Source organism: Haliaeetus leucocephalus, unplaced genomic scaffold, assembly GCF_000737465.1.
Source record: "Haliaeetus leucocephalus isolate CR32 unplaced genomic scaffold, Haliaeetus_leucocephalus-4.0 Scaffold545, whole genome shotgun sequence".
Lineage (NCBI taxonomy): Eukaryota > Metazoa > Chordata > Aves > Accipitriformes > Accipitridae > Haliaeetus > Haliaeetus leucocephalus.
In genome coordinates, this window is record NW_010972981.1 from 3,841,940 (window position 1) to 3,857,190 (window position 15,251).

Sequence of the window (15,251 nt, forward strand, 5' to 3'; positions counted from 1 at the left end):
ATTAAAATAAATACGTATCATTAGCAGATGGAATACATGCACCAAAATAAACAAGTGTTTACATTTATATACAGAAAATCCATTCCTAATTGCTCTTCCATTCTGAGTCAGGCATTGTTTGAAACCACTCTGTTCAAAAGAATTTGATCTCTTAATCATGGTTGCAGGGAAGACATATCCAAGAAAAGAGCATATTTTCAAACAAAACCTTTGTTCCTATGGTGTTTCTAAGTTGGAATGTTATTTTTCTGCTTGTGATTTTTATTTTATTCTTCAAAATATTATTAAGAATACACACCCAGGGAATTAATCATCACAGACTTGTCCAAACTTTATTTATTATTGTTAAACATTCCTTACACAAATTTGTGGGACTAACATATTTCATTTGATATTTTCAGCTCATCCCCTCAGGCAATGATGCTACTAAACAAGATGCTGCACCACTTTTATCAAAACCCCTCCTAAACTGTGTTTAGCATACAGTACCCACTAAGTGAATTCATAATAATAGCAAAAGAAACATGTTATTTTCTTCCCCCAAATTCCTAGTTAATACCTTCTAGACTATGAGCTTTTTCAGATTTGCAGAAACTTTATCATTCTGCCTTATCTACTGCAGGGCACGTTACAGCTGAATAAATGAAATCCTAACAACTGCTTAGTTAAAATGATCTTCACTGGAAAATGTGTGTTTAAAAGGGCTCCTCCATTCTTAAAGGGCTTCTTTAAGAGATGATTCCAACCGACAAATTGTATTTCAAAGCAATGTCAGTAATTCTTTCAAAACAATAATGTGAGAAAGAAAATTCTGTCCAAGCTTAGCCTAACGATCAGGATTACACCTCTTGGGTGACACATTTGAGACCTGTTACAGCAGAAGCCCAAGCTTCTTAAGATAATCTTCTGAAATATTGTTAGAATTTGTTGAAACCTCATCTAGTATGAAGTTTGTAAGACTGGTTCAGCAATGTTCTGACCTTACTGAAGAACCATGCAAAAGTAAATCAAAGCCTGCAAGAAGCACACACAGCTCCTACCCCTATGATGTTCTCACACAAAAGCAGTAATTCCAGGAGCATAAAGCCAACAGCAACAACAGCAGGAGAACAAATAAAAGAATTTGGCAGTTACTGCCAATATGAAAAAAAAGATAAACCAGGGAGTTCAGAGTTTCTCTTTAGCATTAGGGTTCTGCAGAGCACATTCACATTCCTCACAAAAATAGCCCAATATTCTTCTCCAGGTTGTTGTGATTCTACTCTATCAAAACAGCTAGGCTGTCCTAGGACACTTCAGGATAAATCTGTTTGAAAAGTTCAGATTTGGACAGAACTGGGCCTAAGCAAGACAGAAAGTAAAGGAGCAGCAGCCTTGTGCCTTCATGGAAGTGCCTTGAATTAAAAAAAATTCAGTTCCAAATTAAACCTTCTGAGGATGTTCATCATTTTGTGTACTAGAACTGTTTAACTGAGGAATGTTTCTGCAGATTAAATGGAACTAGCAATCTAATGATATTTTAAGAGTCAAAGAAGATGTGGCTTTATAGGCTAAAAGCTATGCTGAATTATTAGCTGGACCTTTCATGAAGAACTCAGGGAAATTTATTAACTTAGGGAAAATGATGTCAAGGATGCAAAGAATGTGATCATACTTTCTCCGTCAAGAAGTAAACAAATCCTTGAATTTTATAAATTCAATCTTACACAAGACAGAATTATTATCTAGCATGACTCCCTGCTACAATTACTAGTAGAAAGAGTGGCAATGTCAGAAGTTTACAACATGTTTAATTGCAAGCACAATGACATTCTCACAGCTAATATGCTAAATGACAAAAACATGATTTATTTATAATGATAAAATCATATTATAAAGTCTGATCAAAGTAAGACTTTAAGGACTGTTGATTTACTGGGGTGGTGAGTATTCTGGGCATTAAATCAGTAAAGCCTTGAAGGATATAGGTTTTGCTGGACTGGGGGCAGAATACACATCCCCTTTCAGGATTAAGTCATGGGTTGATGATGAGATCTCACCTTCCTCCTACCTTAAGAACAAAAAGTCATCAGGAAAAATATTCTGGAAACTTAGACCAGTTAGTCATTTTATTCTCTGCTCCTGATCAACTGAACCTTACTCTTTATCTGTCCATGTTTCTACAGAAAGACAGTGAAATCCACTGCTAGAGATTCTGGTCTTATTCAAATTCTTATTTCTTTACTGTATTTTAAATGTTAAAAACCCCAAAGAGGTCAGAGGACCTGTTGTAAGAAATTCTGTCAGTTCTAATGAAAGAAATACAAGTAGCATAGTAGAGTAGCTACTAGAGCTGTTACGTCTTTCCAGATCCCGAATCCAGATGCAGATTTGTTGAGATATCTGGAAGGCTAGCCTCCTCCTCATTTTTTTGCTGGCTACTTGGAATATACACTGTGTTGTGATGACAGAGAAATTTCCAATCTAACCTCTTCCTTATGAAAGCTGCAGTCCAATATTCAAAACTGCCTGCAGCTGTGTTTTGTTCAGTAACACCTACTGTGCAAAACGAAACACAGGAAAAAAAGGGTTTTACCTTTTTTTCACTTTACTAATGGTTACAGCCAAAAGCAAGAGAAGAAAAAAACTATATGCTGTATGATATATGCATACATTTGAAGCACTGGACTGCTTAAATTTGAAAGACTCATGCACTCTTGGAAGATCTTCTGTGACTATCTAAAACACAGCTTCTTTGCACAGAGAGAATATCAAATTAACCTAAATTATTTCATTAAAAATGTCAAAAATGGGATTCAAAAATGGGATTCTAATAGACTTCGGATCCTCTATAAAAATTTTTGCCTTTTAGATCCCTGTTGGGTGTTTTTGATTACATTTCTTTCTGTACTCCAATAAGAATCACACTAATGATCTGAAATGAAAATGTGCCCCAGGGAACATTTGATTAAAAGGTATAATATTGAGGAACAATGACTCATTGGTAATCATAAATTTATAATACTGATGGCAGATGAAATTGTATCATTTTCCAGCAAGAAATATACTCTCCAAGATCAGGTGAATTTGAAGTCATTACTAACATTGAATTATGTAGGCAGAAAATATATGGAAGTGCACATGGAAGTGACCTTTAGTCTGACTGACTATCACATCCTATTACGCATAGGCGTTCATAGAGACTGAGGCATCTTCAATGACTTAATAGATTAACATCACTTGAGTATCACTATTGCATATCATTGTCTGTGTCACACAAATGAGTGGAATTACTCATAGCAATTAGAAGTTGCATAAATAATGTGAGAGGCAGACACTGGGCAGATATAAACCATTGTAGTTACAATGAAGTCACTAAGGCTATATGGGTTTGGATTTGGTTGCTAAAATGCAATTATATTACAGAACTGGACCTGTATTATAGCACTCGTGAGCAGGGGGTAAAAAGGGGAGTAAAAAGAACATTCCAAGATGCATAAAATAACATTTTCATATTAGAAATTTGGCTTTAGCTGTTAAAATATGCAAACCAGAAAGATTTTTTTTGCAAGTCATTTAATATTACTTATAAGATAAAACATTTGCATTTTTGTGCAAATAATAATGCAGGCATTTTGTTTCAGTACTTCAGCTGAAAAATATTGATGGAGCAAAACTGCAAAAAAAAAAGACAAATATTCACATCAAGTCATTAATATTGTAAATACGTTGAGCTGAGATTACTGATGATATGAAAAGCAGGGAAAAAACATGTAACTGCCTATATGGCATAAACGGCTGATCTTGCTATGATTAGAAGGCTTTGCTGCCCAAAACTTACATCTACTCCAGATGATCACATCCCAACACCAGTAAGTTACATGAAATAACTGCACAGATAGTAAAACTAAAATAACTGTTCTAACAATTGTTTGGGAAGAACTGGAAGCACTGGAGACAGGATTAGAATACAAAGAGATTTGCACAAATCAGAAAAAATAACTTTAAACCCTCAAGAATACAATGCAGTCAAGACAAGTGCAAAGTGCTCCCTGAAGAAAGAATGACTTGGCAAAATCAGAAAAGCTTCAGATACAGGTTTATGTCAGTGTCAGGGAACCGTTTTTCAAGGACACAGACCTGTAGAAGTGAGTTCACAGATGAGTATCAGGAAAAGTTCATGAAGTTCAACGAGGCCAAGCGCAAGGTCCTACACAAGGGTCTGGGCAATCCCAAGCACAAATACAGGCTGGGCGATGAGTGGATTGAGAGCAGCCCTGCGAAGAAGGACTTGGGGGTATTAACGGATGAAAAACTGAATATGAGCCAGCAATGTGCACTCACAGCCCAGAAAGCCAACCATATCCTGGTCTGCATCAAAAGAAGCGTGACTGGCAGGTCAAGGGAGGTGATTGTCCCCCTCTACTCCACTCTGGTGAGACCCCACCTGCAGTACTGCGTTCAGCTCTGGGGCCCCCAACATAAGAACGACATGAACCTGTTGGAGTGAGTCCAGAGAAGGTTCACAAAGATGATCAGAGGGCTGGAGCACCTCTCCTATGAAGACAGGCTGAGAGAGTTGGGGTTGTTCAGCCCGGAGAAGAGAAGGCTCCAGGGAGACTTTATAGCAGCCTTCCACTACCTAAAGGGGGCCTACAGGAAAGCTGGGGAGGGACTTTTTACAAGGGTGTGTAGTGATAGGACAAGGGGTAATGGCTTTAAACTAAAAAAGGCTAGTTTTAGACTAGATGTTAAGGAAGAAGTTCTTCACTGTGAGGGTGGTGAGGCACTGGAACAGGTTGCCCAGAGAGGCTGTGGATGCCCCATCCCTGGAAGTGTTCAAGGCCAGGTTGGATGGGGCTTTGAGCAACCTGGTCTAGTGGAAGGTGTCCCTGTCCATGGCAGGGGGATTGGAACTAGGTGATCTTTAAGGTCCCTTCCAACCCAAGCCATTCTACGATTCTAATGAAAAGGACTCTAACAGAAACAACTTGAAAAAGCAGGAGGTTTTGGTCTAAGGAAGGTAAGACTGAAAGGAAACAATATGACAGTCTTCACTCACTGCAAAGTTGTCAAAAAAGGGGAAAAAATCTTCTAATGTTTCTTGGGTAACAGAAAGTAATTAGCTTAAGTTTCAGAAAAGATTTATTATAAGGTGTTTTTTTTTAAATCATCCTAATATTACCACTCAGTTTTCCTAGGCATGTTGTGGGCTTATCATTGCTTTAGTTGTTTGTCAGAAATGGCTAGGCAACAGACTAAATGACAACCTTAACAGCTTTGGTTTTATGTTTCTGTGAAAAATGACAATGCCCTAAGAAGAGCAAAAGACCCCTCATAAATTATAAATCTCTTTCTCTAAGTACAGCCTATCAAGGGTCTTCAGTTAGGTCAAATGTGGCTTTGGATTTTTAAATATTTCAGGCAGGCATTGTGCATCTACCTCAGTCTGTGATACATTAGCATAGCCATTAATAAAAACAAACAAATCATACCAGTAACCCTGGTTCTGAAGAGGCTGGTATAGTGCTGGTGTAGTGTGAGTGAGCTCCCAACAAAACACGTACACAAGTTCCCGATGATGGGCTCTGTCCATCTTCTTCCCCTCCAGATATTTGGATAATGGGTGATTCTGACTATTTAGTATTCCACTAAGTTTGTCATTAGTAAACATTTATCAAAAATATTTTATCAAGTGAAGAAAGGAATATAATGGTATATAACATAGATTTAAAGAACATACCAAGATTTCTAATTTTACAAACACACAGAACTAATGAATCATGGCAACCTTCACCTACACCAGATACTTTATTACCTGAACCTAATCTGACTAATGCTTGCTTAAAGATCCTGTCACTAACAGCTGCCTATAAAATCAAAGTCTTTCTGGTTTTCTTTGTCATTTGGTGGTCTTTCTAATTAGCATCAGAAAAAAAAATATAGATTACTAATGACCGAAATAAAACCAAAAAAGATAAATTTTAGTAAATATATTTTAAAAGTCTGTATACTGTTTTCTTCAATATGTATTTCTGTGCCTCTGTGAAGAATAACCATTTAGGAAACAGAATTGCCTTTAAGTCTAATGAAACGAAAGATCTGTATGCAAGATCAAGTGCACAGTTTCAATTACTAAAACAACATTCCTTCTGGCTTGTAGGAACATTAGTGCTGCCTCCTCCAGGGTAAAAGATGGAGAAAGCAGTTATTTACTGGTGTTTGAGTTTTGTAATGTTTCTCTTCAGCACTTAGAAAATCTAATTTCCTGTGAACGGGGCTTGTGTTATCATCCATCACAACCCTTTTGTGCTGGCTCCTTACTAATACTGCTCATAGCAGCTTGGACTGATAAGATGACTGTGGTCTTTTCTAAGTACAGATGCTTGGACCCAAATCAAAATAGATAGTAGTCAAACAATATGTGTTAGGGCAGTACCAGCAACACACAGCAAGCTTTCTCTTCTCAGTTCTTCTCTAATGAAAGATCTTTATCTAATTTGTAGTGTTCCTGGAGTATAACCCTACTGCTGTCACCAGACTGTATTATTAGTAATTTAACAGAACTGAAAGCTGAATGAAAGCAGCTGTCAATCAAATTCTAAAATTACCCTGTTATTTGACTTTTTGGTGCCATACAGTGGGAAGCATATACAAGTAATTTTGTGTATATAGGAGGGAGACATAGTATTTTTGCATGTCTTTCTATATATCTCTTGCAACTCAAAACCATTTTTTTGATACTGATATCTGTGCCCTGAATAACTAGCAGCACACAAGCAAAACTGAGATATATGAAAAGTTTAAGCACAAAATGTATGCAAATCCAGTCAATTCTGCTTAGTTTTGAAAGATGAGCCAAATTACACAGTTAATTGCATCAAAAAGCTCTTCAAACAAATTTTAGGTACTGCTATTGCTTGTTTACAAGTTGGCAGCACAATACGCTGCTTTCAGAGAGCAGAAGATAATATGCAATTTTGCTTTTGTTTTGTTTTGGGTTTTTTTTGCAGCTCTTTGAAAACATTATTACAGTAAAAGTTACAAAATGCTTTTTAAGACCGATTAGGTACAAAATGCAAATTGTATTAAAGAATTATTGATTGAAGGTTTCAGCAAGAGTCTCTGAAAGCTGGACAACTACCATGTTGTTAGCCAGAGAAGGTTTTTCAGAACCTGGGATAATTTTTTTATACGGGTAAGAGACTTACATTTCTCAAACTGATGATCTTAGAGGTTTGAGTTCTGAGCAAAGAGCTACTTGGAGATGACTAATAACAAAGCTCCCGGCAGGGTTATTTGCATAGATACTTCTGACTTGTCTGGAATACAAGTACTTTATGTCCCATTAAATCATTGATATAATACACTTAATGTTCTTTGTACTTGAAAAGCAATCATTGTCATAGTAATTGATATAAGACAATATGTTTGAGATGTTCAAAAGGAATAAGTTTATCAAGATCCTCAAGCACAAGACAAGGAGAAAACCAGACTCCATGAGGGCAGAATACAATACTTCTCACTGCATTCAGCCTTCTGTGCGTTTAAGTCAGGCCCCTACCAACAGATTATAGATGGGGCTTCATATAATATCTGCAGTGATTTCAGCAAAGCTCTAGATCTGATTGCTGGGTCCTTATAACTTTTGAAGTGTCTTCTTAGTCTTCTTTTATGCAGCTCAGCTTTGCAAATGTTCATGTCAGCCTTGTGAGTGGCACTGGTTCCTTCTCAAATGTCTGAAGCAATACTGGCTTCAGATGGCAAGATAGAGTAGAGTGGTACAGAGGTCACATTCACACAGGAAATTTTACTGTGGTGTCAAAGTTAAGAAATTGAGCATGGGAATGGTATCAGGGAGGAAAACCTTAGCAAAGCTTACCCTGTCACAGAAAAATGGTATTTTCATATCTGTTCCCTTATGCACTTTTACAGCAAAGATGATATCTAAATCCATTTATTATATTTAATTTCTTCAATTTATTATTATACTTATTATATATAACTGAAATCAAAATAGCCAGATACGCCACACTCTTTCCTACACCAGAAGTTTCCTTTTACTTAAAACATAATGTCATAAAATTGTCCCAGCAAAGTGAAAAGCAAATATCGATTGTATTCTTCCATCTCAGGCTGACAAGGAAACAAAATTATTTTCTTCTCAGTCTGTCATACCGTATAGCACAAATGTAATACAATGGGCGATCACCATTAGGTGGGCTTTCAAGCAATACAGCTGTATTCAAACCTTCTTTTTTTAACTCTGGGAAGAGCCAGAATTGTGTATCTTGTGTGATATACAGGCTTGCACTGGTGGCTATTAACAGAAAATGGCATTTGTTCTAGTCTTCAGTGGCACTGTAAAAATTGATGTGAATTATAAAACAAGATGAATGGTTTAACAGAGGGCTAACTTTAGAGAAGATTCTTGCCGTTTTATTGTCATTTTCTAGACTTTACTCCAGAATTTCATGTCTCTGGATGGATTCTCATACTCACAAAAAAGCCTGATGAACTGAAACCCAACAATGTTTATATAATTTCTTCCCAAAGATGACTTTCCAGCAGTCCTAACTGGTATCCTGTGGAAGCTGTTGGCTGTTGAAATGAGGTATAGCATCAACCAATGTTGATTCGCAGGGACAGAGTTCAGAACAGAAATTTCTTATTCATAGAAATAAGTGGCTTGTACTCCCCTGATAATATAAAAGATTTGAAGACCTTGAAAATCTTTGATTCATGGTGTCTATGAACCGACTAATGTACCATTGACAGAGTTGCAGGCAGCTTTAAAAACTAACGCAGATGAGTAGAAATACAATGGGAAAACAACAAAGAAAATTAATTTATCTCTCTTCATTTTTGTCAACATATTTGTTGTATGTATTTCAATTTCTGAGGAAAATACCTTATCTGGTAAATTACAAATTGACCAACAAAAGCAAACATAGGGAGAATTAAAAAATTCTTTAAAATTTGACTGTAGCATTTTTAGGCGGCTGCTTTCCAAGTAATGTTCACTTCTTTGTTCAGTTCAGTTTTTACTATTCCACTTTTTTTCTCACTTTCACTTGATTTAAGCAACAAAATGCAGTTTCACAGGTAGGGAATATGTGAAGAAACCAGAAGTCCCCCAGAAACCATAAGCCTAAGCAGCACATTCCATTAAAGGCAGTAGGATTTGTGCTCTGAGGCAATCTGTCTCAAATTTGGGGTGACTAAGGAGAGAAGAACAATTCCCTGAAGGGGGGTGATGGCACATGTCTGTGGAGTAAGAAAGGACAAAGAAATGAGAAATCCAAGGAAATGCTGATTTACTGGGGTAAGGAGGAAGGGGGTGCAATTCCTCCATGACGTATCAGAAAACATAGTATTAGACACTGGGGAGAGGGGTTGTAAAGCTCTGTTGTCGCTGTCAGGGTAAGCCCAGCAGTACCGGTGTGTTGGATGTGTCAAGGCACCGGAGTTGTGCTGAAGGGACCCTCAGGAGCATCGTGCACAGCACAACATGGCAGCCTGTCGCAGCCCTTCCCTTCCCACGCTGGTGAACTCCACTGCTCTGCAGACCTTTCCAAGGGCCTATTGATCATGGAGACCTCTTACAATTACTGAGTGGTTGCTGTTTTGTGAATATTTGTTTGTTCCCGCTCCCTTGACACCTGGGCTGAGGCTGGGGAGTCTCTACCCTGTAAGACAACCTGTACTTCATTCTCCTGACAGAGCTGAAAGACAAACTGTTGTGGTAAAATAATAAAATAAAATAATAAAAAAGGACAACCACAATCTAAAACATTTGCAGACCAAGTTTGCTCCTTTCTTTCATCACTTAGAGCTAGAAAAATACCATTGGGGATGCTTGTGCTTTTCCCAAGAACCAGAAGACATGCTTGTTAAAGGCATTTTCTTATCCCCAAGCGTATTCAGAATGTTTTTGATTATATACTCTCTGAAGGAGCTCTTCTGCTCTCTCCGCTACTTCTTTTGTACTGACTTTTGTATTCGACTATAATGACTGAGACTGATTATTTTGCTGAGTTACTGTTTAGCTAGATCAGTGAGCTGAACTCATCACAAGCTCACACAATACCTACTTTCAACATGAGGAAGATAGAAAAATGCGTGGCAAGATACATACTTGTGGATGGACATCTTGACGGGATCTTTGCTTTGGTATATGTAGTTCACAGTTAGATCAGATGTAGCATATTGTGAAATGGCACCCTAACGATCCTTTTAAAGGCATTAATGACCATTTAGTACTAAAGACAAAGTTACAGACTATATTAGGTGTGAATCGTATGCTTATATTCATATTCTAGTGGTATCTATTCTACACTAGAACGAGACTGATTCTTCACCTTATTCTGCGGGACAGACTGTTCCCTACAATATCTAGCTGAGAATTAAAAGAAATAAAGGAATCTGAGCTAACACTACCAGAAGTCACATACTGAGATGAACATTTTCATGGTGGGATAATCACTATTTCTGTTAATAAGCTCTTCCTAGTCAGTATATGTCAGACAGAGCCCTAAAGTGATAAATTTCTTGAATCAACGTGTCTCTGCAACTTCAAGCTTTTCAGAGCTCTGAGATAATTACGATAATTCCTTTAGAAGGAATAATATTTCTTGAGAAAAAACTAATTTCACCCACAACGTGGCCCTTGCGATCTAAGAAATCATAAATCATCTGGGCAGTAAATATGCAGAAACAAAGCAAAACAAAACAAAAAAAATATTGCAAAACAGCCTCTGTGGGAGCTGTATGATGTGCATTAAAATTTTACTATTAAAAATCACTCCTGGTGTGTTACACAAAATGGACACCCAAAGAAGATGAGGCATTCAGAATTGAAAAGCACTAAAACCATTCACCCCTAAGCCTCTACTTTTCTGCATACAAAACAAATTACTATACTTATCAACAACCAAAGCTGAAAATGCACAGGGCTTGAGCTATTTTCAGGCAGAGGTTACATAAATTATTGTCATCCTTATTTTACAATTTTGAGAACTAAACAACAGAAATTATAAATCTCAATTTTAAAGGAAAACTTAACTGAATGGAAGAAATTTGTGTATTTCATAAGTTTCATACTATATCCAGTCCATGAATTCTCGTAATTTTAAATAGCTAATAGACACATTGTTCAGACATAGTTAGGTGCGTTGAGATTTGGGTGGCAGCCCATGTATTTGCTTCAAATGTCAAATCAATTGCATGGTTTTTTTCCAGCAGGCTAGAAAATACGAATAACTTAAGTGTTAATGAAAAAGCTACAGGTGCATAGATTTGGTCAACTAACAGTCCTAAGAAGTTCTGGCATAAAAAACACCTGCGGCACTGTCACTAATGGCTGTTGCCATGGAAACACAAAAAAGAAAGGGGAGCAAATTTGGAGGATAAAAATAGATGAAAGCCATATATGTGACTGCCATGCTGTCGTTATCATCTTGGTAGTTTAGAGCCACGTTTATAACAATAACAACATGCCAGGGTGTTTCTGAGATCTGCAGGTGGAAGCAATCCTCTTTCTTTGTTCTTAAGGTTGCTTTCTTGTCAGGCACGAAAGACGAACACATCAGTTTTACTGGAGCCCACAAAGGTCATCCAAGAAAAGAACAACTCAGTATGTGAGGAAGGGGGTATGTGATGCTTTGCTTTATTTGTTTTTATCAGCAGTATTAAGACATTTAACCAGTAAAAAAATACTTCTTTACAGTTTACTTAGAAATACTGCACTCACTCAACAACTAGCTTACTCAACTGAGTTCCTCCAACTTCCTTCTTACCTAGAAATTATCACAGTTTAACAGAGAGCCCTGTCTATCAGGGATGTTTAATTATATTTATTTCTCTTCTTATCTGCCCTTCACAAATTTTTGCTACAGTAATTCTTTCACCTCTTTTAATGGTCAAATTTCTCTCTCTCACAGATATTCCCATCAGTACCAAATATTGCTACTGGTACAAGGTACAATACCCTTGTACCAAACATTAATACCATAAAAGACTTTGGCACAATAAGCAGGAATGGGCTAAATATCTTAATAGCAGGAAAGGTGCACTGGACAAAGGATCTCCTTATTTTGAAATGACAGAGAAAGTAAAGATCCACATGTATTATTTGAGTATACAACAGCCATCAACTACCAAACCAAAGTGGCCACAACAAAGATGCCTAAAATGCTTCAAAGAAAGTTTTTCCATTATTGCCAGGAAACACTGAGTCTTTGGCATTAGGGAGACACACTCAGTAATACCATGCAAGATTCTGCTCAATCATGTTTGTGAAAGAGGAACTGAAGTTGGAATAGATGAAGACAAAAATTCCCAGGATGACTTGAAGCTTGTTTAGCTTAGTGAATGCAAGGCCAAGAAAGGATATACCTCTTGCCTGCAAATATAACAAAAATGCAAACTTGAGAACTGGAAATAACACTATTTAATCCAAAGAATAATATTGGCACAAATGGGTATGAAATGACTGCAAATACTGTTAAGCTGGAAACTAACATAAGATTTTAAGCTACCATGAACCTGGAGTCCTTCAATAGCACTAGTAGGGGCAAGAACATACCTAGCTTCAAGGTAATGCTTGATTAAACAGCAGAAAAGATTATATGGCTGTTACCTTTGAGTCTATGGGATTCAGCGACAAAGAATATATCCAGGTTTTTATTCCTACTTGTATCTGGTTTAAGTGGCAAGGTTTTTGTAGCAGCAGGGGGGCTGCAGGGCCCCCTCTGCAGTGCAGAGACCCCCACGTCAGAGCAGGAGGATATTTCCTGCAGTAAGCTGCAGCTGGTGGAGAGACCAAGCTGGAGCTGCAGATCATGGGAAGGAGCCACGCTGGTGCAGGGCAAAAGTGTGAGGAGGAAGGAGTGACAAAATCTCTCATCTACTATCCCTCTCTGCAAAACACCAGATGATCAGAAAATACCTTTTACAACTTGCATGCATGTTCATCAGATGATGTCTGATACCTTTCTCAGATGATCAAAGATCACCTGTGGCAACACTCAAAATTGTTCAAAAATACTTGCATGTAAATAAGGATAATTGAAGCTTAACTGCCCTTTGTTAGCTCTTTTTCCAAAATGGAGGTAGAAAATGCAGTGGAAATGGAGTTTTCAGTCTGACACAGATACAAGTACAGAGTTTGTATTCAAAGTGAGCTCAGAAATTATACATAGGCATATTCCCTAAATCACCATAGTAATTATTGTGACCTAGAACAAGTACCTTCATTTTAAAGTCATTTTAATTATGAACTTTGGTGAATTGCAGAGGTTTGGGAGAGAAACTGGGGCAAGGCTTTACCATATCTCTGGTGCAATGCAGGTGCTCCAGAAGAGTTCTGGGAAGGAAGCCTCTGTGAGATCTTTAACTAAGAGTTTTATGGGTTAAAATACTTGTGTGAAGTGATTCCATTTAAATATGTTTGTGGGTATATAGAGTTCTGAGGAAATACCAGAAAAAGTGAACAGCAAACAACAAAGGATTTGAGCTTTTTTGTGACTGTTCTTATTTATATTTAATAAATTTGCACACCTTTTTTCCACTAGCTGTTTTTGACAGCTGTATGTACACTGTGGCTACATTTCAGTCAAAAATGCATATGCTATACTCAGCCTTTAGCCTTTTGATTGCTTGTTAGCTGATCTGACAGTTTAAGAGGAACTCTTTGGCTATTTCTTTGGACAGAAATTAGACTTTGAAGCTGTAGCTTTCCTGTAATAATTGACAATTTGTTCATCTAAACAGTTTTTCCTTTTAGCTAGGGAAAATACTTCAAACGCCTGTTAGGAAAAGGCACATGATGTAAACCTGTTGAAAAGATAATAAAGACTGTGTCCCTTACACACATCCCACATTACGTTTAACTAACATTAAGTTTATTTTTCTGGAATTAATATGAACAGTTTAGCTTAGTGGTTGTGTTAGTAATGAATGAACTCCTTAGTAAAAGAAGTCCTCAAGAGTTACAGTTCAGTTCTCACATTTTTTTGGAGTTCAGCACCCCACTCTATTTCTTGCATTAGCGGTAACATCAAGCATGTCTATCTACCAAAGACAGATGTGCTCCTATCTGTCCTCATCAGGGGAGGCTTTCTGTTCAAATCCTTACACTATTAAAAAAAAGATAACCATCTCATATTTCCTTGAACATATAATGTAGTAAAACATGCACATGCATATTTACCAAAGAACCAGTGACTCACAGTAACACATTACACATTACTCCTATGTCCGTAATCTCAGCTTCATACAGCAAGCATAAGATACTGCTTAATTACACAGCTCAACTTCCCAACCTCTCTTTCCATTGTCATTACTTCCTATTCCAGCTTGACATAGGTTTTCTCCCAGTTTTTATTGTACCATCTACTTTGATGTTTCAGAGATTCAGTGTGCTTCAGGCATTGACTGAAAAGCTTCTGTCCCAATAAACCATACACTCAGAGTAATTCTCCTCTTTACCAGTCAGATGTAAATGGAGCACGATACAAACTACAGGGAATCTGCTCTGCTCTGGCATCAGGACACAAGCCACAGAAACACATAAAACACACATAAAGAAAAATCTACAAAGCATAACAGATGTGCCAGAAATGACACGAATACAGAATACTCTTGATTGCTTCTGTGACCAGTAGGAACTGGTATCCCAAGCACTGGGAAATAAAGGTTAAATTCCTTACATTGTCATGGACTTTGAAAATGGTCTTGGTGAATTGTAACTTATTGTGTCTTATAATATATATACATAAGAATAATAAACCACACTCCATTTGTCTGCTGTACCTATCTTTTTAAAGCAAGGACTGCAGAGATGAACACATTGGAAAATCAAGTCAGTAGGCACTTGCCAGTCAATAGAAATACCAATAAAGCCAGTGAGGATCTCAGAATGAAAGACAACAGGAGGAGAAAAAAATATAAGCAAAGAAAAACTCTATAACTACATTTTACTGAGGAATGCAGTTAACTTGGTATATGTATTTTAAAGTCCCAAATGGTGCACACAATTGCACACACAGCTCAGTAAAGAAGTCAAGAGAGACAATATTTGCAATTTTCTTCTTGGGAGGAGGGTATAGAACTGGCAGTAGAAATCTGCCTCATGTTTTATTCCTACCACACCCTGGAACCTGGTGTACATCCTCAGCAATTTAACAGGGTATCAGAATTTATGTGAGCCCTATATATCTTTACCACTATACTAGCAGAAAAAATTCCCAAACAAAAAAAAAACCAAAATC

The 15,251-nt window shown here is 37.3% G+C and overlaps 1 protein-coding gene across 6 annotated transcripts in view; it reads right to left on the bottom strand.

Moving 5' to 3' along the window:
• Positions 1–15,251, bottom strand: part of KCNIP4 (Kv channel interacting protein 4) — a 459,791-nt gene that overhangs the window by 76,010 nt on the left and 368,530 nt on the right. Inside the window, exon 2 of one of the 6 annotated variants that reach the window (XM_010576845.1) lies at positions 8,231–8,233. The exons of the other annotated variants lie outside the window; for them this stretch is intronic. Coding sequence (XP_010575147.1) covers positions 8,231–8,233 — 3 coding nt within the window. The remainder of the gene's footprint in view (positions 1–8,230; positions 8,234–15,251) is intronic. 6 annotated transcript variants of the gene reach the window in all.